Source organism: Poecile atricapillus, chromosome 3, assembly GCF_030490865.1.
Source record: "Poecile atricapillus isolate bPoeAtr1 chromosome 3, bPoeAtr1.hap1, whole genome shotgun sequence".
In the NCBI taxonomy this organism is placed as follows: Eukaryota; Metazoa; Chordata; class Aves; order Passeriformes; family Paridae; genus Poecile; species Poecile atricapillus.
In genome coordinates this window covers 57,566,074-57,593,788 of record NC_081251.1, presented here as the reverse complement: position 1 = coordinate 57,593,788, position 27,715 = coordinate 57,566,074, and the positions used below count along the sequence as shown (strand labels likewise).

Genomic DNA, 27,715 nt, shown 5'->3' with positions numbered 1-27,715 from the left:
ACAAAGAACCTCAGCCTACTTATTTAGAAGATACCTTCTAAGCAGATGATGACAAAGGGAATGGCTTGTCTTACACAATTTTTTTTTCAACAAGTTAACTTGAAGTCTAATGGTGTAATTTGTATTTCTGATTTTTTTTAACATTTATTATTACTATTTGTTACTCTTGAGAAAATAAAAACCTTCTATAAAGATGATTGTAAAGTAATGAATGTCCTGTAATACCTGACTGATTTAAATAAATTCATCACCACCTGAGAGCTATGCCTTTTTTTTTAACCACAGATTTCCTCACAAGGCTCTTTACCATCTGATCACATAAAGCCTGATTACTATATTGTGTTATAAGCATGTGAAGCTTCTTACAAATATTGCATTTTACCATGTACAGGACCCAGGATGTACATATATACATATGCTACATAAGCAAGCAGTATGATGCCAAGATCAAATAAAATTCATCATCAGGGACCTCTGTCATCTAAAAATTCTTTTGGGTGCCAAATGTCAGTACCATTTCTGTATAGATATTTGTTGCTTCCCTTTCATGCATTTATTGTTATTTTTCAGGCAATCAGGCCTGAAGCAACATTCAAAAAGCAACGAGTTATCAGCAGTAGAATTTATACTTCCAGTTACCACTACCCAAGTGATTTAGAACATTGATGTGAACCCTATGAAATTAAAATAGCAGTGGTAGGCTGCTATGGACTAGCATGTTTTGATACAGACAAGTGCAGCTGGGTAGCATTTTAATTACATCCATTTGTCTTGGACTGCAAGACACTAATTTACACCACTTAAAAATGCTACCACAGATGTCCTTCTACAGCCTAAGAATTTACTGCAACTGTAAATTTCAACAAAGTGCTCTAGAACTTTTGAGAAATACTTCTTTCAAACAAGTCTTGTTTCCACAGTGAATTGCAGAACAGTAAAGCTATTTCTTATATAGTAACTACATATGCATTCATTTTATTAATTGTCTGGTAATTACAAGACTCACACGTAGAAAAAAGGTTGAAACTACACTTAACCCCACCCTAAAATAAACCACTAAGTACTTCTGTCTTACCTTGAACAGTGCATTTTCATCTTCTTGCTCATGTGCTACCAACACTAAACTAATAGATGGAAAATGAACACCAGAAATCCAGGTTATGAAATTCATAGCTCATTGCTGAGCAATAAAAGTATACCTGAGCAATACTGAGCAATAAAAGTATGTTTAATTAAAGGGAATTCTGTCATTCTCTGCACCTCTTAAGAAATCAATTTCCTCAGGCAGGCATTTAAAAACAAAATTATCCAGTTCAAAAGGCTGAATTGCTAATTCCTTAATTTTTTTAGTTTAATTTGTGCATTTACCTGTTAGGTACTTCAAGCTTTTGCGTTTGGGTTGTTTTTTGGTTTTTTTAATAATCGTTAATAAAACCAGGTTCAAACTCTACAGTTTACTTTCATTAACTTCTCCTTTCCACCTCCCCCCCACCCCCACCCTTTTTCTGCCAGTAAGGACAAAACCTGTGGAACAAGCACTATCAGGCTGTCTGAAATTAGCACTAGCACACACCTAAAACTTCATGTATCTGGCATACACTGTATCAGATATGATTGACACAGATACAAATTCAAAATTCAATTCAAAAGCAAGGACTATAAAAACACCACATACAAGTAAACCACGTAAGCGAATGCAGAACGATGAGGAAATTACATTATTAAAAGTTTTTATTTAGGTTTGGTCAGTACAGGTAAGATAATATTGGAGTCACAGAGCAATATGCATCAACAGGATACAACAGTTCTTTAAAACTGAGTAACTATGCACACAATTCATAAACATTCGGTCACCTAAGGAGAAAATGCACAGATGTATGGTGGGAAAAACTGTAATTAACACTGAAACTACTACAGGACTCCTTCAGTAAGTCCATCTTTTTAGTGATAAAACTACTGTACTGGGCAAACTTGGCAGTCATAAACCCACAGCTATTATGACAAATCTTGAAGGTGGTGTTAACAGTATGAGTAAGAATGCCCTTACACAGCACAGGTTCTAGATATACACAGATTTGTACAGACATCATTTATGTTATATTTTATGGAAATAATTTCCATTTCAACTTCACATTAACTCATATAAAAATAACTTGAGCTACACAAACGTCCTTTTAGCAACATTCAACGTAATTAACTGTTAAAATTTCCAAAGTGGCAGAGGTATTGAAGCAAAAAGAAACCCACAAAAAGGCAAAATTGTGACAAGTATGCACTAATTTAAACGGCTCCTGGACAGTATCCTCTCCCAATTTCAATGACACTGTATAAAAATTTTGCAGAAAAATGTTACAAAACTGAACCCTGCACATTTACACTGGAGTCCAAACCATTCTGGACATGACGAGAACCCACAGTTCTGTTACCTTTCATGCTCACTGTTTTCTCCTCTTGAGGATCATGATTGGAGTCTGTGTCATTTGAGTGGTGAGTGAGAGAGTTTTCACTGCCAGTGGGAGAGTCTACACTTTCATACCCAGTACTGAGCTGGTTTATGTAGCTACCACTTCCTCTACCAGTTCTATCTTCAGAGTGGTTGGACAGCTTATTACCATTCCCTGGAGAAGCTGGGAAGTCATCCTCCGTGCCGCTACCCTCCCTATAAAATCCAGGCCCAGACGTCCGCTGATGGGAGGAGCTGCCATTGCTTGGTCCGTTTGCCAGGCGGCTGCAGTCTTTGCCCACGGCCTCTCCCTGCTCCGTGGGCTCAGAGGATGGAGTCCTGCTGGTACCTGGGTTGGAGGCCTGGGACTGCTGCTGCTGGTACTGTGCCAACTGCTGGCGAGTCTCCTTCAACTGCTGCTGAAGAACTAGAATGGTACTCTGCATACCCTCTACCTCCTCATCAAGCTGGATGATGAAGTCATTCAATTCTATGTAAAGAAAACACATTTGTTGCAAACACTTAATAGCCCATATACACCTTGAATCTCAGACAAGAAATTAAAATCCCATAACTCAACATTTTATGCTGAAATTTTTCAATGAACTATTTCTCAGACATCAGGTATGCACTGGTTTTGATACTCTGCCTCTGAAGGAGAAAATGCTTAACAACTGTGGTATCTACTTATTTTCTATACTGCTACTGAAAATATGTGAGAAAAATTTAATTTCTGGGCAAGAAAGCAAGATATTCAGAAAAAAGCTCAATGAAAACAATATTTTGCAAGCAGATACTAATGTGTCTACTTTTATTCAAATATAAATCCCTGGCAGAAATACTGTAAAAGTGACCATGAACCATATCTATACATAACAGATCTGATTAACTACAAAATCCTATTAAGTAGCCATAAGCATTATTTTTTCATCATATTTCAAGGAAGTTTCAATTCTTACTGTGTTTGATCCTTTAAATCCCTCAAGAGAGGACACAAAAAGACCTTCTTACAAACAAGAGTGTTAACTAATTACACGAGGTGTTTTAATATTTATGTACCAGAAAAAGGTTTTTACAATTAGTACTGCATTCTGGAACAAAACAAATTTCGTCTCATAACAGTGTAAGAAACACTGACTCAGTCTTCAATTCAACTGCAACATCAGTATGACAGAGAAAATAAAATGCAAAATGCTTACTATTGTAAAAATAATTTTAAAAAAGTGTTCTTGCTGCTATGGAGAACAATCATTAGGAAAACTGTTATTGCAGGAATATCATCTTGATTCATCTATGGGGAAGAGGCAACTCAATGCTGGTAATTACCACATTCAAAAGCAGCAGTCTAAAGAATGTCTACACTTGTTTCAATTATGTACTTGGTAAATTTTGTTGAAGTGTGTTATCAAAACAGTAGTTACTACTCCCAGAAAATTACATTATACAATCATTTACCTTAAGAGTGCTAGTTATTTTATACTGCTACTTTCTCCAAGAGATGAAAATATGACTGGGGGAAGATCTAGTCTTAAAAATGCAGGACATCTCAGACTTAGATGCGGTGCCGTATCAAGTTTCTGGTATCTTACAATCTTCAGATGTTAAATAAACAAAAAAGATCCTCAGGTCTATGTGCTGTCTAGATAGGTTATATCCCCAAACTTCAGAAAGCCTAATTTAACATTCTGTGAAGAGCCACTGACACTACACAGAATGCAAGACCGAAGACCTTTAAACCTGCATTTTCTCCTCCATTTAAATTATGCAAGAGGTCAGAGTTTTTAGATAATTTCAATTTAGGTTTTCAGTGTCGCAAAATTTAGACTATAAACATGATGAGACATTTTCATTAATCTGAGTTAAAGGGGAAAAAAAAATCAGTTTTTCATATTCTTAGGTATTGTTGAAAAGTTGGTCATCTTTTAAAATAAATTCTAAATGAGTTAGTTAACAAAAAGCTGTTCTCAGTGGATGCCTAGGCCTCATGTAATGTTAACAGCTTTCATCTTGCCAATTCACCAGTAGTGTGTGCAGTCTAAACATTCCCTATTAAGTAGCAAGACTTATAGTAAATATCTCGATTTCAAACATTGCATTACTAGAGCTGAGGATCCCACCAGTTCCCCCAAACTTAAGGATTTTGTTTGTTTTTAACTAAGACTATCAGTTAATACTTACGACTGTCATATTTTACTCAGTACAGCCCTTTCATTCTAACAAAGATGGTTTTGTATTATGTATATCATCACAAAATTAAACTTGCAGAAGTGCAAAGCAACTTCTATTTTTGTTAAAAAATCCCTTACCATCCTGACTGCTTTTAAGTTCCTCACTATATTTCTTCTGTAAAGCCAATTCTGCCTCAAGCTGTGCAATACGGCCTTGGGACAGCTGCCTTCCAAGCTCTTGATTCTCCTGGATAAGCATTCGACACTTCGCCATTAACTTTTTCCCTGTTTGGCTGCAAAGGAAAGAGCCATCTATCACAAAATGAATATAAAACCTTTAGTTATCTTCCTCAATCACAATTACAGACAAAAAGGAGATGCAATTTCTGCATGTCACAATTCAAGGAACATTATGCCTCAACATAATTGTCATAGCAGAAAGTCTCCCTATAGTTACCACGTGCTGTTCCAACGCCAGTTGATCTTCAGTCGCTGTCCCACAAAGTGGAAGGCAAGTTTTATTACTGAAAATATGAATAAGCATATTGTACTTTTTTCATACCAACATCTGGATTATCAGTATGCACAATCTTGCATGTGCCAATTCTTAACGAAGTTAAATATTTGATTAAAGATGTGTTTTGCAATTCAAAAGATCAAGGACTGCACAGAAACTACATGAGCAAATTATAAGCACAATCATTGCCCATTTGTTGCACTAATGAAATGCAATAGCTGAATTTGGGTGAAGGAAGTTGCTTGGGGGAAATAATAAATCTCACGTTCATTTTTCATACTGACAACCATTTTTCCTTAAAAGGTTTAAGCATTTATTTAAATGCTATCCAGGTACTCTTGTTTAAAAAATGAGGTGTCTATTTTTCAACGCTACTTGTATGTTTGACAGTCACATGCAGAGTCTGCTTCATGATTTCTATGGTCAGCATCTCTTAAGTACATCTTGTATGAAGGGGAATACAAGTGTAGCTGAACATTGGAAGGACATCAAGGAAGGGGTATATTATCTACTTCCTTTAAAATGACAGATTTCAGATTGTAAATAATGATCATCAGGACATTCAGTTTCTGAAAGAAATGTGAAACAGGTAGGAACTGACAAGATTTTCTTTACTAAATTGGTAACATTACACATCTTTAATCTTCATGATAAAAATCTCATGGTAAAGCATTATAGGAAGTAGTATGCAAATTAATATATAGGCAATACAGCTGACTCCATGAAAGAAAAATTAAAGTCCTTTAGGACTCTTAGTCTGCCAGGTCAGGATAGCATCCCCAAACAGTTCTTTTAATAGGCTCAGCACCATAACGAAGCTGTCTTCTTTTGTATAGAAGTGTAAGCTCTGCCAAAACCCCCAAACTTAAACAGTTTTATTGTGAATTCAATAGCAAGACTTGCGTTACTTTTCAAGACCAAGAAGGTCATTTAATTTTTTATATGCTTTTAAACAAGTGACAAATACTGAAAAGAAATTGAGGATTAAAAAAATAGAACAGGAAATTTCTGCTACAATCACAGCCACAGTTCTCTCCTGCAACCAAAATACCCAACCAGAAGAATTTAAAACAGCAATTTCCTTATCAACTACCTTCTGAGCACTCAAATCTTAGACAACTTTTAAGTTCTCTGCCAACTCTGCCCCATTTAACATTTTTCAACTGACTTTCCCAAATCTTTCAGATGGGCTGCTCCAGAAGGAATCTGTCTGTGTAAAGTCCTGGAGGCCTGAAAATCTGCTAAAGGCAGCAGCCTGTTTTCTTTCTTGATGTGATGTCCAATGCCAGGTCCTTGAAGTTTAAATTGTGCCGACCTAATACAGTCCAAGTCGCACATTTAAGATGCAAGTTTTCCTTAGAGATGTTCATTCTGTGCAAAGCAGGACCACTTTGGAGATAACCAATGTGACAGATCCCAAAATTATTAGGCAGACATGATTTTTAGCCATTGGCAAATTCCTGTTACTGTATTCATCATTACTGCAAGCAGAAAAAGTTTACAATGCTTAAGTCATTTAACGTTTTTCTCTTCACAAACCAACATCAACTGCAGAATCAGGAAGTACCAGTTACCTTGGAATTGGGACAAATTTAGAATCCCATTAATATCTTCAGGTTAACTCCTGCCAAAATGTAAAATATTTATTACCTGTATAGAAATTTGCATAGTTACCTATAATGCTATTTCTTCCCATCAGAATTTTTCCAGATGTTCTGAACTAGCAGAGAATAACCCTTGCAATTTACAAAAAGGACAATATATTCAAGAATATTAAATTCATTAACTATTAAAATAATTCCTATGAACTGTAAAACTAAGTTCAGCATTGTTTTCACAAATCCTCTTGAACATACATGCAACAAAACCTGTAAGAATATAAGTGGTTAAATTTCAGAAGACTAAAGTTTGTTGTACTAGGCTTACTCCAAAATGACATTTCAACTAATTTTTTCCATACCTATACTCTGCTTAATGATGGTTAAAATGGCTTAGCATAACCATTCCTTTGATTACATGCCCTTTCATTTCCCCCTTCAGACATCAGCAATGTTTATGCTGCACAGCCTTATCTACACTAAGGTCCAGAACTAACTCTGCTTAGGGCTGCAGTTAACATGTTATCCACCCCAAGGACATCAGTTTAGGATCTGAATAAGGCCATTGCCTCTTCCAAAAACTAGGCCAGATGCCATGAAGTGAGTAATTGTGTACAAGGATGGACAATTAAAGCAATTAAGGGGAAGGGGGGCAAGATGCAAAGAGAATAAAAAAAAAACTACAAATATTTTACATGAGCCTATTTCTTCACCTTTCAAGAAATGAAAAGCAGTAAAATCTTAACCCATTTAACAAAGCCTCAATAATTTACCAGGAAATAACTATAACTTTCTATATTCCAGCCACTGCATGTATGAATTATGCACATTCACACCACTGACTTAAAATTGTATAATGTAAATTAGGGTATGTTGCAGCTACAGAAATAACATTTTCTTTTGACACTTGGGTTTGAAAGGAAGTAGCAAGTTACTCATCTCTCCTCAGCTGTACTCACACATTCAGAGCCTGAGGACTTGAGAAAACAATCAACCTGCATCTAAATGTATTAAATTATTTTCTGAATTCCAAGTTAGAAATAAGCAATCTGCATGGCATGCCTCTTTCAACACATTATAGCAAGCTTTACAAATGCCTTGGTAACACATTAATGATTTATTAATATAAGTCTTACCTCTGTTTTGATGCTAGATCAATAAAATCTTAGATACTGCTATAGCAAAAGCATTCCGGATGTATCACTTTTAAAAAGGTAAAATTTTTCTGTGGATTTTTCTTTTGCTGTTAAGTCATTACTCATGCAAAAAAAAATAAACCTGCGTAAGTATGCTACTCTTTGATCCCATATTAATCACCTGAAGCACAAACAGTTAAAGATACTTCCAAGTCAAAATTATGTTATGGCACCTTAATAAAAGTCATCAAAACAGTTAGAATACATCACCTTCTGTGACAGCCGAATGTCTCTTTTTAATTTAAAAATTAATTTTTTAAACTGAGTCATGAAATGTTGCCCAACTGTTTTGAAAAATCAAAACCTCGGATTACTAAATAGACCTCTATTTGCTACGGGAGAAAACAAACACACAAATGCTACACCAAATCTACATTTTGCTTTACAGACCTCAGAGGTGCACTCCCAACTGTCCCAGATTGCTACTCTTACAAGTAACTTGGGACAACAGAACAGAGGCATCAATAGAGCAGCAAAAACTCCTTCACTGAATCCACCAACAAAAATGCATGCATTTAAGGTTTTTTTGGTTTGTTAAAATACTGATTTTGTTTGCAGCGAACGAGACAATGCAGAAATAACAACCTGTTCAATTCTCGTTCATCCCAGGAGTTTCACGATACAACAGTATATCCAGAAGTGTTCCTTGAACTACGTATTACAACTATTTCAAGGCACATTTTATAGAGAAGCACAATACAAAAAAACCCAGGTGTACAACGGAATAAAAACACCCCACCAACACTGAAGACAGTTGCCATCTTGTGCCTTCTGTATTAAGCATTTGAGATCAGTTCTTAGTATGAAGATCGAAAAATTCTCATTTCTGCATGAAAACATGCAGTGAAATTCTTATCACAACCAGTTTTTCTTATACATGCTAGTTGTGATCAAATATATGTTGCTTCAGACAATTTTAAACCTGCATTTAGATGGAATGTACATTTTTGTACAGTTCTAATTTTGAGGCGTCCACAATATTACCAACCATCCAGGAAACAGTTCATTATTTAGCAACAGTGACTTAAGGCTGCATCAAGTGCTAGAGCCCAAAGGCTAAACAGTCAAATGTGTACACTACCACTGTTGTGATATCAAATAGCACTCTTGTGGCTATTCAAAACTGGTTATCAAGTAAACTCTTTAATGCAAAATTCACCTCATCGAGTTTTGACCCAGCAGTTCAGTGAACAAGCAGGAAGTCCACAGTCTTATTGGCAAAACTGACTTACAGTGTCTCTAAGTCACTAGGCTCAAGGTTAAGAGCGAAGCATATTCCACTTCTACATTTTACGGGAATTTTACATGTTCAATTCATGATTTATAATCTCTAGGTTCTCTCTCCTCCAAACTGTCTGTAGACACAGTGTGCCACAGACTTAAGACTTCTGTTTCTCCCTCTATTTTCTTCAAATAGAACAATTTTGCAAATGTCTACATGTTCTAGAAAAGATTTTTTTCGAAGATGGCCATTTCTTCAGAATAGTCCGACGCTGTCAGGCCTCTGAAGCAAAGGGGAGAAAAAAGCTGAAACACAAGGTTCATCTGGTAAGTTTTACATTAAGCATTACAAGCTGGACAGTATAAGAATGTGGCTTTTGCCTCAAAACGTCTGAGTCTTGGTGTGGAAACGAGTACTTGGCTGTCCCACCATAGCATTCTCGTAGTGGGACTGTCAGGGAAGTCTTGACTGGGGAGTATTTGTTTTGTTTACCTATCAGGCGTAAATTTCCAGGCACTCAGTTCATTTTGGGCTTGTTCCAGTTTGTCTTTAGTCTGTTCCAGTTCACCTTTCATTTTTAGGAAAAACAAGTTGATGGCTGGGTCCACCATTGTTGATCGCAGTTGGGCAACACTAGGCTGCTGGACTTGCTTGAGGTACTGAATCTGATTCTGCATAAAATAAGAAAAAAATACTGTTATTCATACAATATTAAAGAAGAACTGCAAGTCATTTCAATACAAATCATTACCCCAAAGTTATCAAGGCAGCTTGCCTTCTTTCATGCTGCAACTCAAAAAACACAGGATAAAAAAATCACTTGTGCACACCTCGCACCCTTGTCCATGTACCTGCTCACCCAAGCCCCCATCCTAAGCACCTGCCGTGTTTAACCTTTCACAGCAGATTTCCCTCCAGACCCCGATTATTGTATACGTGTCAATTTACATTAGAGCAGTATCTGGATTAGAAGCAATTAGAATGCTCCCTTTCTTTTGTATCTGCCTGCACTCCTTCTGGAGAACAAAGAACATACAGAAATAATTATCTGCTTTATACAGACAGTCAATTCCCACTTCAGTGGAAGTTATTAAGGAACATCACAGCTTGACAAGAAATATTTACAAGCAAATAATGAAGGTTTTTAGAAACTTCTAAAGTTTTTGCAACTGCAATAGTCACTTATGATACAAGACTGTGTTTTTTTAAACAAAATAATTTAGAAATATTAACAACAATTAAAACAGATTTTGGTTGGACTTTATTCCCTTGCATGGACCACAAGCCAAAGGAGATACAAGTTAGTATGTTTAGAACACTTGTAATAGTGAAAATTTCAGCAGTAATAGAAAACAGAGGTTTTCTTTTAAATACAGTATTTATTATTCAAAATTTGAATGTAAATAAATTATTAACTTTATTAACTTTTTTATTAACTTTTTATTAACTTCAGATTAATAGTTTCTTCAATTTTAATCCCATCACTTAAACGGTACTAAAAGTACGTGTCTAGAACCCTGCTAATCACTAATATCACATCAGCCTGCACAGAATGTGTTGATTCTTAAATTCAATTTATTATGCTCCCTGTATCACACACATTTCCTCATGAGCAAGAGGTGAACAGACTCACACAATGTTAAAAGACATTAACTGGAAGTCAGATGGTTTGTTTCCATGCAGGCAGTCCTGCAACCAGACTTGAGAGCAGAGAGTTTCACTGACAAACCCTAAAGGTCCAGAGCCTCCCTGCACTCTTGTTTCCTTGGGACACACCATGTTCCTGTACATGCAGTTACTCTCTTATGGGGTCTTTACACAGCAGTGGTGAAGAGGAAGCACAGAAGTCTTATGTACATTCAGTGTGCAGGAGCAACCTCAGTCACTTCTAATTGAGTATAACATGTTTTAATTCACATATAGTTAAGTAGGAAAAACTCCTGGATTTTATTTCAAGTAAGTGGTTTCAAAGTGGTTTACTAGAATAACTGAAGTATTGCCTTTGTCACATTAATTTGATATTATAAAAATACTTAGCTACTTAAAAAACTGAAATCATCGTACTTTAAATTTTAAATAGACAAAGTTCTATGTATGCAAAAAGAAATATAAAGGGAATAAAGCACTGCATATAAATGTTTTCAGGAAATAAAGCACTCAAGAACCCATATACAAACACTATCTAGAAACAGGAAATGCAGATTAAGACAATGCTAACAATTCTTGGATGGCATTTTACCTCTCGGTTCCTTTGCCTCACTGAATGCACAATACATCGCTCACTGAGTAAGGATCAATTTTATTCATTGTTACTGATGTGTATTTGATGTTCCTTGTCTTCCCACGGCCCACATTCCTCCCTCTTCCACTGTAAATCTAAAAATTGTAACAGATTCCTTGGATCACTAGCACACAGAATTGCTGCCACTGCTCCTCAGTCACACCAGAAATCCACTTTAACACTCTGGAGGACCCAGCCAGTGCTGCGCAGCGCCAGTTATTTGACAATTTCATGGGCGTCTCTCCAGCTCACACTCCTGAGCCCAGCAGATGGCACCTGTACAGGACTTCAGCTCATAATTTCTAAAGCAATTGTGTAGAAAATTTATTTAAGCTTAACAACCCTTGCTCATTCCCTCCCCAAACTTAAAAAAAAAAAACAAACCATTCTCTTCCTCTATATTTTTTCCAACTCAAATTTTCTTAATCCCTCCACAAAAGTGCTTTCTCCAGTAGTTAACTCCAGAGTTCCCACCTGTCAGGCTCTTCATCCATGAAGACCTAGCAACCTCCTCCAGTATGACCTGCTCCCAAAGCAAGCCCAAATGTCTTTCCTTGTCTGCCGATTTCCTAATTTTGTCATCCTGCTTAGCCAGTCCAAACCTCACATTCTTGCTCCCTCTAACCACTTTCTAGTATGAGTCACCTCCCATTGATATTCCAGGTGGTAAGGGTTAGGGAGCAGGAGAGTTTGTTTGCCTGCTGCCTTCAGGCTACAGCTGAACATACAGGAATAGTCACGTCCAGTGCTAAACCCCAGGGAATGCCCACTCTAACACCTGAAATGCCTACAGACTGTTCATATTCCCAGACATGAAAGCATACACTAGCTAGTATTTTTCAAAAGCCCATCAGATAGACAAGTAGAGGTAATTTTCACAAACACAAAAATCTTGGTATGAGCTTTCTCTGTGTTTCAACCCAATGCAGGAGAGCACTGAAAGCAGTCTATTTAGAGGACATCAGGCTGTGTGAGGTTTTGTTTATGTGCATTTTTATCTTTTAGTTAAAGACAGACAATAACATTTCCAATCCCTCTAGTTCTCACATTCTTGGAAACAGTTGCATGCCTTCAGCTGAAATCATCATTCAAAGCCAGCTACAAAGAACAGACTCTAAACATGAAGAATTACAAAACATATTACAGGTGCCTGAGACAAAGTGCAAGCAATCTAAGTCAGATCAACATTACATCCTTCTTACAAGGACAGAGTAGGAAGGAATGAAGTGCACAACTAAGAAGAGAAAAAACACAACAGAGCCGTAACCTAAGCCACAAGAGTAATGACTACCTAGTGCTACAGTCCAACTGCACCAAAAGAAAGTTCCACCCATTGTCATCTCTTGTAGATCTTTTCCATGAAAAACATATTTGAGCAGCAAGTATTTCCAAATTTCTGCCCACTTACTGACTCTCAATAACTGTGCAGTAGCCTGGAATGAGATTAAGGCCCTTGCCTGAAGTAGCATTAACTTTACCATCACCTCTGACAGAAATAAAGCTTTATTGTAGAAACCATAGCCAATATCTTACCCACACTTCCCTAAAAGGAGCAACCTCTTCTAGGGGGTTGTTCCTGCTGGGGGAAGGTTGCTTGAGGCTGCTGCTGAAAACAGGGCACACAAGATGTTAAATGCCTGAACTTCAAGGTAGCCGTTAGGCAGCCTAAAACCACAGAGAAACATTTACTAAGCTGATGGCTCTGAAGAAATCCATATATTCCCTTGCTAGACTCAGCACAGAGCACTAGAGAGAATGGAGTTATACCCTCCCCTCGCATCTTGTCTTTTCAAAAACAGCACCAACAGAGTAAGGGCAATGATTCCGCTACTGCTACTCTGACATGCACACCTACACTTTAAAGATGACAGCTGGTGACTTTCATAAACTGAAAGCACACTAAAAAGCTACTATTTTAAAAAAGGGTGAAAACTGAAACACCAAAATAGAGTTCATCACACCCTATTTTAAAACAGAGCTAGTGTACTTCAGTAAGCAAGGTGTTCTAACACAAGTAATCAGAAAACTCCGTATTTTCCAACTACTACCAGCTGAATGTGGTACAGTATTAAGTTTTTAACCATTTAAATTTGAAAGCGGTAAATTTGAAAGCAAATGTCCCAAAAACACATCTGTAGTTTTCAAGAAACTAGACATCATAAATGCCCAGTCCTTCTGAGCAGAATGTGACAGGGAACATTGAAGGCTTACATATAAATGTTACTGATGTACTTTACATGTAAGTGTGGACTATAAAAAAAACTAACTAATAAAAATATGGAAAAATTATTTTATGGATTAAAATCAGGCATGTCAAATGGCATCACATGATGAATAGTTTACTACATGATTAAGCAACCTGTATCTTAGTTTTGCATCTTATCCAACATAATGTATTTTTCTACTGTTACTGTAGTGGAAAAAACACTCTCCAGTAAAGCCTAGTCCTTCACGCCTTCTTAAAACTATGTGCATTTTTAAACTTCAAAATATATAAAGGTGAAAATGTCTCTATTATACACCTCCAGTGTATCCATTTTACATCTCTTTTTCAAGGATCTTCCTACCTCCATATACTATGGAGATTACATCCTTGGTGTAATTCTTGAGTCAGGAGCAGGAGAAATCTAAGCCACATGAGTGTGTGGGCACTTGTCTGTTTTTTGTTTCTTTTTGGCAAGTTGTTACCCACCCTTTTTTCTTTTTTAAAGTACACTGAAAATCAAGGCTCTTCAGAAGTTCTTCTAAACAGATATTCTGGAAAGATTATGCAGCTATAAACATCTAACAAAGTGCAGCCAAAAACCCCTATAGTTCTCATGATATTGTCAAATTCAAAGCATTAAATACTTGAAGTTTATGACTTCAAGGGAGGAAGAAAGGAAAATATAGTACACACAAATTTGTTTTGGTGAAAAACTTACATTTCTTTTTATTTATTTATTTTTAGTACTTATTGCTTTAGGTATATGCTTAGAAGGTCAAAAGAAAAAAAACCAAACTGTTATTACTGTTGTTCCACATAGCAGAATTTATCAGTAAAACTTCACAATTGGAGCAGGACCAATACTGTAGCCTTACAACTAGGGAAGTGCTGCAGTACAGATCTTCACTGGCATCCTGGGCCACATTAACAGGAGTGCTGCCAAGAGGCTGAGGGAGGAGATCCTTCCTCTTACTTAGCACTGGTGAGGTATCTGGGGTACTGGGTCCCTATCTTGACACCCCCGCACAAGAAAGACACAGATATATGAGGGTGAGGCCAGTGAAGGGCCATGAGGGGTTGGAGCATGTGACATACAAGCAGAGGCTGAGCGTTAGGGCTGCTCCATCTGGAGAAGAGAAGGTTTGGAGGATGTTAGAGATGTGTATAAATACCTGATGGGGAGTAAAGCAAGAAAAGCCAGTGGTGCCCACTGAAAGCACAGAAGGTGATGGGCACAAACTGAAGCACAGGGAATTCCACTTAAACATAAGGAAACACATTCTACTGTGTCAGCAGTTCAACACTGGCACAGGTCACCAAAGAATTTTGGAGTCTCCATTTTAGGAGATGCTTAAAAGCCAATAGTGCAGAGTCCTGAGTAACCTGGTCCAACAGACCTTGCTGTGAACAAGCAGGCTGGACTAGAAACTGCAAGTCTTTGCCAACCTCAGCGATTCTGGGCTTCATTTTTTGCCACTGCAAAGTAAGCATAATCCCCTTTATATTTTTCCTGTTTATAATACTATTTACTGTGAACTAAAGTGATCTTATGGTCACTTAAGAACAATGAAAATACTGTGTACAGAGCTCAGTCATACTACTATACCTATACCTGACAGCTCTGAAAAACTCCAGGTAAAAAAGAAAGGAAGACTTAAAAAGCAAAGGAAAGCTACAACACTAGTTATTAGTTCTGCACAGAGCCTGTATTTTTCATAAGAGAAGCTCTGAAGAGTATATTACCAAAACTAGCAATAAGCTTTTTATAATCCTCTCAGAAACTGGCAGATTCTAGCAGAATGAAAATTACATTAAGGTAATCCAAAATGAGACAGTTTCCAAGAAATCAAAAATAAATACAGATGTAAAAGTCACAAAAAATGGCCAGAAATAAAGAATAAAGATCGACAAAATACGTAACCAGAACACTACAAATTAAGCAGATCTGCCGAAGTTCAAAAGTAGCAACTTTACCTATCCAGCCAGCTTACAAATACCTTGTTATCCAAAGGCAATGTAAGTATCAGCCTAAAACCTCCTAAATGAAACCAAGTAAACTCAGTCATATCCTTACATTTTTATTTGTTCCTGACTCTATAATGACACTCAGAAGTAACATTTTTGTTAGATATATAGATATGATGTAGATATATACCGTAGATAAATGCTAAAAGAGAATATATGCAAGAATTAGCTTGAAGTAAAAGCCCTTCCAATCACAACTGCTACTGAAAATCAACAGAACTAATTTTAATTATTTTTTTTAATCAACTAACTAATATTAAAAAATCCCCAAACTTTAAGAAGTGATCTTCATTAATTCAATGGAAGCTAAAGTACCCTGCCATGTCTTTAAACAGAAAATGTAATTGTGTTGATACAAAAAAAACCACAGCACATCAGCACTGGATCAACAGCTGATATTGCTGCAACTGTCTGAACACATTTATCCCTTTCTAAATACTTACAGTACACTCTTGCATCTCCTGTTCCTTAGTTGCCAGCCTCATCACCAGAATATTTTCTCTTCGGGCAGACTCTTGCTGTTGCTGTTTCAACTTCTCTTCAGATTCTCTCAGCCCCGTCACATCATTAGCTGACACGTGCAAGAACATAGAGAAAGCATGTTTTAGCGTACCCTTTTATAGGAAGATTTTAAAAGACAGCATAAAGAACCTAAAAACCAAATATCATTAAGTATTAGAAAAGCTTGACAACAAGTGGCTTTAAATCCATATTCCTGGTCCTTCTTTAAGACTTACTAAAATTTTGAAGATGTTTATATAGCAAATCACTTCTGAACTGCTTGCTTAACCAAATATTATTACAACCTGCAGTCTGAAACTTGGGAAGCTGGAACTGTCCAGATACACACAAGAAAAGCTGAGGCTAAGGTGGTGGAGGAATAAAGTCTGTACTCTCACAAAAACCAATCTGCAGTCTGTAAAACAGTGCTGTTTATAGCAATCCTCAAACTGGTCTCAACACTCCATGAGCAAACAGTAAGACATTTGAGAACATTCTGTCACAACTAGAATTCTGATCCATGGACATTTATGAAAATTTATATATGAAATACAAGAGACGGCAGCACATTTCCAAATTACTCAAACAAAAACATATGCAAGTAACCTGATACCAACTGTATACATTCACTCTGCTATTTGCCACATGGAAAACAATGAAAAATTTTAATAATATAGATTTTCACTTTTTTTTCTAATTTCTTGAGAATAATCAGACGTGAATATAACCTGAACATCACAAATTGCTTCAGGACAATGGTTTCTAAATAAACCTTTGCAGATAATTCATTAACACTTATTACTACAGCCTGTACTGTATCCAAGATCAAGAAACTAGGAATGCTGAAACAACTTATTTATCCATGTTTAGACAGTTTGAGACGTGAATGGAATCATCTGTTTCCACATTTGCTATATTTTAGTCTCTCCAAAACCCAAAACATTATAAGACAGCAGTAGAAGGATGTAACAACAGCAAAAGAGAAGACATCCATTTGGACTGACAGAAAAATACCCTTCAAACTCAGTGGTACTGTATCTCTGAATATTTAGACTGTGTCTTGGTCTTCAGGAACGACTGAAAAGGTGAAAACAGGAAATATACCCTCTCTAGCTGCCAACATAACTTTTAAAAGTGACTTAGGATGGGCTGTTCAGTCACTCCCAGAATGTATTCATATTTTCTCATTTCAGAGTAGTATATTTTCCCCATGTTATCTTCCAAAAGTTCAAGTTTTAATGACCATATAAGAATGACAATCAAATTTGCCTGATCAGATCAAATAATCCTTGGGGACTCATTTTACACATTTACCTCTAAGCACTATTTCCCCTCCCAGTCTTATAGTCCTGGAATATTACCAAAGGCACAGACATTCCTGGAGTATTCCAGTAGATAAAGTTTCCTTTTCTAATGGTAAAGTTCTGAAAGTACACCTATTTATGGGGTTATGCTTTGAAGCTTTCCCTTGCCCACAGTCTGTGTCCTATAGATGCAAAAATAAAGAATTTTTAGATGGTGGGATAAATTTGCAACTGCAAAAGAAGTTGGTAACAAAGCTGGGAGAGACTGAAAACTTAGAAATGTAGAAAAATCAGGGTCTTTTTTCCTGACAAGTAACTGACATAACAGATCATTATCTCTCATTTCTAGGACCTTTAGAAAGCACATATATTACTTGATCACTCTGCTTTATACATTCTGATAATCTGCACCATTTTGAAACCCAGCTAACTTACAATTAAGGTCTGTGTACTTGCCCTCCAGTGCTTGCACGTATGCTTCATATTGTTTCCACCTGTTGCAGATACAAAGAGAAAAAAAAAGAAGCTCTGTTTACTAAATCAGGGCATCTCATTCCTAAGCTTTCAGAGCTCACACTGATACCATAATCAGAAAATGTCAAGATGGAATTACACAACTGCACAAAAGACAATTCCAGTTTTAAAAAATGAGCTTTTAATGGTGGGAATAGTTCAATCTGCTTTGCATCTCAGATGAATAAAATGGTAGCTGTGCATTACAACACATGAAATTGACATCTTAAAAATCACTATTTTAGACAAATATTAGGATGAAACACTACTTATTTTGTGATTTTTGTGAAGTACTCTATATACATCTTATTCTCACAGCAGAGCAATTCAAACAAAATTCTGTAACAAACTGATACAAATACAACATTAAGTATGTTACCAAGTGAACAGGACAAGCAAAAGTGTATTGTAACACTAGAAATAGCAGCCTAGGTTAAGCCTTGTATCACCTCATTCAGGTTAAGATCATTCCTTGATTATATTCGTATCCGTAAGCCAAACAGTTTAATAACTCTTTGAAAACATGTTATTTAGGCAATTCATCTACAGTCAAAAAACATCACTTAAAAACAGCATTGAATTTTATACAAACTACCAAATCAGTAGCAAATATCGCAATGATTTACAGCTGTAAAGTTTAGCATAAAATGCTTTACAAAAAAAAGTTCACAGCAGTGTTTTGGGATTTTAAAATAGCACTCTGTACCTAACTGTGTGTTCCCCATGATGGTACAACTGCACGTTTTAAAGAAAACTAATCTAACAGCTTATCACTACAGAAAAAGGTGTTTGTTCCCTCCTCCCAATTACCCTCTCTCCCTGAGATGTATTTTATGCCAGACTCATCACAACTCCTCTATTTTAACTCTGTAACCTACACTATTACTTTAATTGAAACTATAAAATCTACCTCAAGGTAATTTGGACCATTTAGTGAATTCAAACAGCACATTAAAGGACCTAAAAAGCGTCAGGGATCTGCAACAGCAAGCAAGATCACATTATGGAGAATGAGACCTCTTCCTTCAAGCAACAACAAAACTTTTACAACACTTCAGCTAAACATGGCAACAGCATGAACAAACTCTCAAAGCTCTGTAAAAGAGAGCAGTAGTATTCATACTTAATCCTTAAATTTGACCATTAAAAATTTATGTTAGTTCAGGAGATTTCAATCTCCCAGAAGTAAAACTGAAATGGTCTACTGAACAGCTAATCTAGAAAGAGAGAACCTAATTTTACATTAGAAAATTACATGCAGTAAACAGTTTGTCTTCAAATATACAGGACTACCTGACTTTTAAGTTACAGCTCACAGCCCAAACCCAGTAATTCTATCAAAATCGTGACACACTCACACTCCCTCAACAGGAGCACTATACAAAGGAAGCGAATTGAGGACATGAAACACAAGTTAAGTAGGTGCGCCAGACCATTAACTGAAAAAAAAACCAACCAAAAAAAAAAACCCAAAAAAACCACCAAAATAACCACCCACAAGCAAACCACGTAGCCCATGGTCACCAAGAATGTTGTAGACCTCTAAGTCACCTCTCAACAACTGCTAGTATTTAGGCAAGAACTAAACTCCTGGAAAAGAAAATCTAGATGGCACTAGGCCATGTCATCGATTTCAAGTCTTATGCCTACCAACACTTCTAGAAAACGTAACTATTCAGATCTGGCATTTTGTCAAAAACCTGGTAACCCTTGCAGTCGAAGCAACTTTTACTGGGTCTGGCAGAGATGATTTTCCCCACAGCAGCCCCTGTAGTGCTGTGCTTTGCACTCATAGCTAGAATGGTGCTGGTGACACACCAGTGTCTCAGCCACTGCTGGAAGAGCTCATGCATCATCAAGGCACGTTTTCTACCATTCCTCCCTCACCAGTAGGCCAGGAATGGGTAAGATCTTGCGAGGGAACATAACCAGACCCTTGACTTCCTTGCCCCAGATCATGCCTTCCAGCACACCTGTAGCAGACTAAAGGAGCTCATCAGTGAATCTGAGTGGCAGAAGAATGACAAAGGCTAAAAGCTAGATTTTTCTCTCCCATCAGTTTGCTTTCTACTCAATATGGTAGCTTATGTTCATAATCTGATGGTTCAAAATTAATAACCTGAAGAGTTTCATTGAAGTTCTACTTGGAAAGGCATTCAAAAACAGACAGGAGAACTCAGAAGATACTTTTGAACCTGTTCTGCATTCATGGGATCACTTACAGTTTCACAAGAACTGGAAGGTAACTGAACAGCATTGTCAGTTACTTAATTCCCTTCATTCTCTAAAAATATTAAGCAGTCTTTATAGAAGTAATCTGAAGTGACAAAGTCCTAAATACTTTTTCCTGAAGCACCCATTTTTTATGCTGAGCTTTGGGGTTTGCAGTAAATGATAAGCAATTAGCGGTTAAGACACACACTGTACCCAGGCCATTCCAAAAATGACTGGCTCTAAGTCCCTGTCAACTGAAGTTTAGTAAAAGCACTGTATTTCCTCAGAAATGCTTGTGTATATTGGAGTGCTTCAGTGTTTTACCAGCTAACTGCACAGCTAAATGATCAGGGAAATACTGATCAGATTTTTAGCTATGATCCACAGAGTATTTCTTCACCATGTTCCTGGCTCTTCTTTCTCTCAGAAGCTCCTACAGTCAAGCTAAGTAACTACTGCATTAGAGTGGGGAAAGTCTAAGATGAGTCCACAGCAATAAGTCATGAGACAAGCAGAAATTCAAGGTCAGATCTAAAGCCTCTGTGTTAGTCCTGCTCATGGTTAGTCAACGAAAGTTAAGATGAGCAAACCTGAATTATGTATTTCACAGAAAAGAAGAGTAAAATTTGGACTCATGGCACAGAAACTGACAAAAAAAGAGAATAATCTTTTCTACCTATGTATTTCATCGCTGTAACTGTACAGCAGTGATGATTTACTACCTAAAAGACTAAAAGATGATTACACATCTGTCTCAAAAAGCATTTGCCTCACCGAGGCATGGACCAAAAGAATACATTCCAAATCTTAAGACAATCTAGAGGTCAACACATGCTTTTCTATGTCTCAAAGTAACAGAAATGACATTCACTAAAATATATGTGTAATAATAATATTTCATTCCAGCCTACAAATGAAGCCAGAAGTTAGTGTAATAATTGTTAGTTTTATGTGAAATCACAATTAGAGGTGAACTTAGTAGAAATCCATCAATCTGCCCCCAGACAAAAAAAGTGTTTGGAAGACTAATCAATGCAAACTAGTAAAATGGACACGACCAAAATGCAATTTAAATTTCCTTTTCTGGGTATATTGAAGAGTTATTCTCCTTAAATCCATCAAGTGCTCTTTTTGAGAGCATGTCAGTTTTTATACACACTAAGATGATTATTCAATAGCAACACAGCTGTCATTAGCAAATTCCCTTCTTCCTCGTCATTAACACAGGTGAGCTGCTGGCATATTTTACCTCCTTGGGTGTATTACACCCCATTCTCTCCTGAATATGTGCTGGAAATTCATCTCTCCTATGGCAGCAACTAATCATTGCAAGTTACAGAAACTGATTACAACTGACAGACATTTTTTGTTGTCACATTATCAGTTAGAAAGTGTCACAGAATCTATGCTTTGGTATTTTCACATGAATTTTATTGCAGGAAGTAAGGGCACAGCTTTGGAGACTCAGGAGTTTACTACTGCCAAATTTTGAGTATAGAAACTTTTATAAAAAGGGTCACAAGGCCAAAAGCACTTATGAAAGAAGCACTTTTTCTGTTTAAATACATTTTTGTTTACAACCCAAAAGTCTGGATACTCAGAGGCAGACAGACACCAGTTTTAAACATATGGAGATAGACTGCGTTTACTCCCTGGAAAAGACTGTCAACCCAAAAGCAGCTGGCAGGATAGCTTGTCCAGAAGGGAGGGTAGTTGATCACCACATATACGAAGTGGTGTATATGCAACCCTGTGTTCCTAAACAGTTTAGTCTTTGTTCTATGAAAAAGCAAAATTTACCTTGAGACCCTAACAAATGCTAATAACTCGGTGTACAAGAAGCCAAGAACTAATGTTTACCAAAATGCACAGACTACTCCAGCAGATAAACAAATGCCCCACAGATGGCTAATTTGGATAGCTCCTGGTTTACAAATCTGGAAATTCAGGCATACAGAGACAAGTGGATTGGGGTGGCTTCTTTAAGCAGGTGGTCTGTGCAACAGAATTCCCTGCAACTGTTTCCATGATTACACTGAAGCTTTCTAAAGTGAAAAGATGGCCAGGTTCTTTCTTATCAAAGTTCTAGGCGATGAAAACTTCAGTAACATTTTTCTGTTAATATCTGAATATGCTGAAAAGACAACTGCAGGGACTGATTAAATGTAAAAAGTACTGGAGAAGTAAAGAGTTGACATTTTTCCGATGTTTAAAATAACTTGCTATCTATCAAGGAATGTAAGCAATTGTATCTTCTATAGTTATGAGTGAATAAAAAAACCCACTCACACTCATGTTTTACAAACTACCAGTAAAGATTTTGCCTCTTGTGAAAAAGTGTTCCCTCCCAAACTACAAACAAAAATACTTGAGACAAGAGGAGAACTTTACAGAAGAGATGTATCATGAAACAAGTAAAACTGTTTTTCAGAACAAGGATGTTAAAAGACAATGGAAGAGTAAATTCACACATCTTCCACTGGAAGTTCACTAAAATGTTGAGATAGAAAAAACACTTTTTACGTTACCTTAGGATAAGCTCATCTCTAGGTAAAACCTTAAAATCTGCTTCACTAAGGCGAACCTATGAAGCAAAAAGAAAAGCGTAACTTATCAAGCTGTCCTGATAACCCGGAAGAGTGAGGCCATAAGTAATTTTAAAAACACATACCTTCTTTGGGAGAGGTTCTTCATTCGTCATTGTGAACTCTGAAGGGAGAGGAAAAAAAGGAGTTTTATTTAGTGTAGTTTCTAGTGTAAAAGGAACACTGAACAAGTCAGAAACTTGTACTTCTAGCCTTAATTGTTTTAATTTGCAATATTACACCACTGAAATATTGGTTTCACACAATGCAGCACCAGAGTACAAAACAACACTAGGACATGTTTGCTCCTGTAATCTAGATATAGTCAGATGCATTTTTCTAAAAGCTACCTCAAACTTTCTACTTATGTCTAAAAAGCCAACCTGTAATCAATTCTTCCTATTTAGCTAATCAAAACCATCCAACTTTGTATCAAACTGACATTTAGTATATGTCTACATCTACGGAGCATTTTATTTTACAAAGTAAAGGATAATCAAAATCTGAGGAAAGCAATTTATACTACTGCACCTCCTCTTTGGAATAAAATAGGATCATCTGTGAACATTACAACATGTTCTTGCAAGTACTTACTCTCGTAAGATTCTAATAAACAGGAAGTACTGTTATTTTAAAACCCATGTGAATATTTTCAGGAAAAGTAAGATGCAAAATAAATGGCTTTGATAGGCCATCAAACTGAATTCCTCTAGTGCATACAGAGCATAAGAGTACTGTATTTTGCTATTTTAAATATTCACACTGCCCTGACTTACAGGACATGCTTCCTTATCTCAAAAGAGTAATACACAGTATTTTCTACAATTATGATTATGTAAAAAATACTGAGTTCCTGAATCTTACAGGCATTCAAGTAACAATAAATGCAAGGTTTGCTGGAGGCATGTATATTTGCAGTATGCTTTCCACTGGAAAAGTTGCATATAATATTAAGAGTTGATAAGCTTGTAAAACTGCTACCATACATATACCAGGGAAAGGATGTGTCAACTCTTTGGTTGTGAACACTTTAGCTTTAAAGAAACAGTGCTCTTAGGGAGAAGATATTCTATTTTCCCAATGATTTTTATGGATTACCTTAGTATTTTCACAATGACATGCAATGAAACAATTTAACTTTTCCAAATCCCAAACTGTTGGTTAGTAAGACAAGCAAATACTTTCCAACAAAGCAGAGCCTTTTCAACCTGCACTAACTAACACCATTGACAACTACACAGCACCCTACCAAACAAGGTCCTGGTTAACAACATGCAAAACAATCAACACTCACACTCCCTTCCTATAATAAATACTGACATTAGAACCCACAGAAAGAAAACATTCAGTAGAGGCATCTCACTAACGAATGGCAGCTTCCTGTTGCTAGGCTTAGTAACGCACAGGCACATACGTGCTTCCCTAAACTAGGAGGTCCCCTCCACTCCCACCCCCTTCTCCTTCCACTCACAAGAAGTTACTCAAGCACTTTGCTTGAACTTCTGCATGCAGCTCCTTATTTGAGACTGTTTTACCAAAAATATATCTTAAATATAAAATACAAGTGTAAGAGGCATGTGATAGAAATTGCCAGTGCCCAACTCAGTCATTCAGAGTAACTTGAGATTAGAGAGGGAATGCTTGTGACCCCTGTATTTAGGCTGCCTACCTTCCCCACTGTAATTTTCCCCAAGATTTTTAGACTTTTTAACTCCTTTGGAATCTGGAAGTAGTCTTGAAGATCTCAGCTGGTGTTAAATTCCTGACAGAGAGAAACATGCTTTTCAGATGTCACACAACTACAGCTAACACTGACTAAATGGTGCACACATGTCAAGTCATTACATGTGTGCTCCTCAAAAAAGTACCAGAAGCACACAAATGCCAAAAAAGTTGAATTTTCCCCAAAGACCTGGCTTGTAACCACTGCTGCAGCATACAGCAATTATAAATATGTGATTGCTGTCACAGTCATGACTACAAGAAAGCAAAGGTTGATCCTCCATCCAAAGGTAGTCGACACTGCATCTCCAGACCTCACACAAAATTCCAGCACCAGACCAGGCTACTCTAACCTCCACACCCAGCACATCACCATTTACAAAACTACCTCCTGCTTTCAGACAAGAGCATGAAAGATTGAAGTTATGGGCCACTGCATCACAGAAGTTACTGCCTTACTGCCACTTATTATTACTTGCCACGACAGAACCACACACTATAAAATAAAAACACACTAGCTAAAAATATTCTGTAGGTTACTCTGGAAAAGTTAGGTTAATAATATCTATATATAAACACTTAGTGCTCTTTCCACATTTACGAATTTCATCTTGCAACAGATTTTTGAGAACCCAGAGTAACTTAACAGAAGCTTACACATTTATTACTGTTGTATACTGCTATCATTGTGCTCAGAAACTGCTCCGTTTCGCAAAGATATCAGCAGTGCCAGGCTGGCTACAGCAACTGTCACAGTGATTTGCCTTAATTTTCTGTTAATGAGCAGGTCAATCTGTATGCTACAGACAGCAACTGCAACTGAAACGTTCATTCTTTTAATCTAATTCAGTAACTTCTCCAGCACTGTGCATTAAGAGATGCTTCTTATCACTTGGAACTCCTCTAAGAGATCATCTCTCTCCTACCCCTATCAGAAGTATCTTGCAAGACCATGATGAAGTGTCACTTTTTGCAATAAAAAGAATCAATGTAAACAACATTCCTGCATAACTGACTGGAATTAACACGACTGTATTTTGTGAATTATATTATGAACAGCTTAACTGTACTATCCTAACTAAGCACTTTCATGATTTTGCAGAAACAGTGGCTGCCACACTCCTGCATATCTGCTCCTGGCAGCAAGCAACATAAAAACATATTCCATACTTAGAATAACACTGCCACAGGCACCAAAAGAATTTTTAGGAAAATTCTAGGTTTTAGGATTCTACAGCAGCTTCAATTAAAAGGGATGTGAAATGGGGAAAGCATATTTTTATTTTAGTAACTCTGGAAGAAGCCTACACACCTTTTTCTACAACGTTTATAAAACACACGATTTAAAAACTTTTTAAAAAAAACCTCAGTGAACAAAAGTAATTGAATCAGGTATGCAGCTTTACTTGTTATACCCGAATCTAGTTATTTTAATGATATGAAGAATGAGTTCCATAGGGAAAACCCCAGTATGGGCTCCCAGCTCCCAAAGCATGTATATGTTTGCATATATATAAACATATAATTTACAGAATCACAGAATCGTTAAGGTTGGAAGGAACCTCTGGGGATTATACAGACCACCCCCACTTCACTACCAAGGCAAGTTCACCTAGAGCAGGTAACACAGGAACATGTCCAGGTGGGTTCTGAACGTCTCCAGAAAGGGAGACTCCACGACCTGCCTGGGCAGATGTCCTGAATGAGTGTACTTGAGATTGCTCAAAAATTTCTCAGATCACACTGTAGCCTAGAAAGGAGTTAAGGGGGAATGCACCACCACAGCAGTCTGTTCCAGTGCTCTACCGCCCTCAACGTAAACAAGTTCTTCCTCATGTTGAGGTGAAACTTCTTGCTTTATTAGTTTAGGGCCATTGACCCTCGTCCCGCCGCTGGGTACCACTGAAAGATTCTGGCACCGTTCACTTTATGATATCACCCGCCTTTAGGATATTTGTATGTATCGATGAAAGCATCTTCTCCTTTTAGAGTAAACAGGCCCAGTTCACGCAATCTCTCCTCACAACAGAAATATTCCAGACCCCAAATCATCTTTGCAGCCCTCCCCTGGACCCCTTCCAGCAACTCCTCTTTCTCGTATTGAGGAGCCATTTGATGTTTAAAAAGAAAAGCCTCACAGTAGCGCCGTAACCGGTCAGCCCTCACACTCGCCTCAACAACCGCGGGGGTCCCGCCCCCCCGCCCCGCAGCCGCAGGTGTTTGACAGACCCAGCTGCTGCGGCCGCCCCTCGGCCCAGGCAGTGCCCGCCCCGCCGCCCTCGCTCCTCTTCCACAAGGAAAGCGACAAACACGGGTCCCGCAGCCGGGGCGCGGCGGCAGCCCAAGGCTGGGGGAGGAAGATCCCGGCCGCGCAGCCAGGCCGGGCTTCGGGGCCTCGAACAAAATGGCTCTAAGTGCTTCCGCTCCTCCCCCCCGCGCCTGAGGTGAGGGATGAAGACGCCGCTGAGGGTCGGCACCCCGGGCTGCCCTGTCCGTCCGTCCCGCCGGGGCGGAGCGCTCGCACGGCCACTCACCTCCCGCCCGCGGCGCGGAGGCCCCGCGCCCCTCGCACGCCGCTTGCCTGGGCCGCGCTCCGCCTCACATCGAGCGGAGCCGAAACGCCGCCACCTCCGCGCCTGCCGCCACCAGCTCCGCGGGCGCCGCCGCCCCCAGCTCCGCGGCCGGGACCGCCGCGTCCCCCCCCCGCCCGAGCTCCCCCGCGCGCCGCTCCCGCCCGCTCTTTATTTGCGGGTTGTCTGCGCTACAAAATGGCGCCCAGGGAGGAAATGAGCGCCCGCCCCGCCCCGCGGGCGGCGGCTGCGCGCGCACCCGGCGCGGGGCGGCGGCGACAGCGGGAGGTACCGCAGCGGTGCCGGGCCGGAGCGCGGGTCCCTCGGCCCGGTACCTCGGCCCGCTTATGGGGTGGTCGCCGCGGGGGGATCGTTGCTCGCCCCGCCGGGAAGCGGCGGCTCCCGCGGGTTGTTAGAGCGCCGATTTGAAGCCCGTCGGCCGAACGGGCCGCGCAGCGCTCGTATCCGTGGGGTGCCGCGCGGCCTCCTGCCGGCAGGGGGCGCCACTGTCCGGCGGGATGGGGCGAGCGGCGCCCGTCTCCCGCCAAACCGGCTGAGGGGAGCGGGACCCGGCGCCTCCTGGGAAAGGGGCTTGGCGCCTTCCCGGAAGGCTGGCGGAGAAGATGGGATATCTGGGAAGGAAAACTGCA

At 38.6% G+C, this 27,715-nt stretch overlaps 1 protein-coding gene across 2 annotated transcripts; it reads right to left on the bottom strand.

Moving 5' to 3' along the window:
* Positions 1–1,713: 1,713 nt before the first annotated feature.
* WTAP (WT1 associated protein) lies at positions 1,714–27,172 on the bottom strand. Of its 2 annotated transcripts, XM_058836769.1 has the most exons (8): positions 27,030–27,166; positions 22,860–22,897; positions 22,717–22,772; positions 17,897–17,955; positions 16,100–16,227; positions 9,637–9,815; positions 4,750–4,904; positions 1,714–2,933 (listed from the first exon to the last, which is right to left on the bottom strand). In XM_058836769.1, the coding sequence occupies exons 2-8, from the start codon at positions 22,887–22,889 to the stop codon at positions 2,350–2,352; spliced, it is 1,191 nt and encodes a 396-aa protein (XP_058692752.1). In that variant the 5' UTR covers positions 22,890–22,897; positions 27,030–27,166; the 3' UTR covers positions 1,714–2,349. The 2 variants fall into 2 exon arrangements, with proteins under 2 accessions (XP_058692752.1, XP_058692753.1); XM_058836770.1 differs by lacking the exons at positions 1,714–2,933; positions 4,750–4,904 and adding an exon at positions 5,734–9,426 and having other exon boundaries at positions 27,030–27,172.
* Positions 27,173–27,715: the final 543 nt, after the last annotated feature.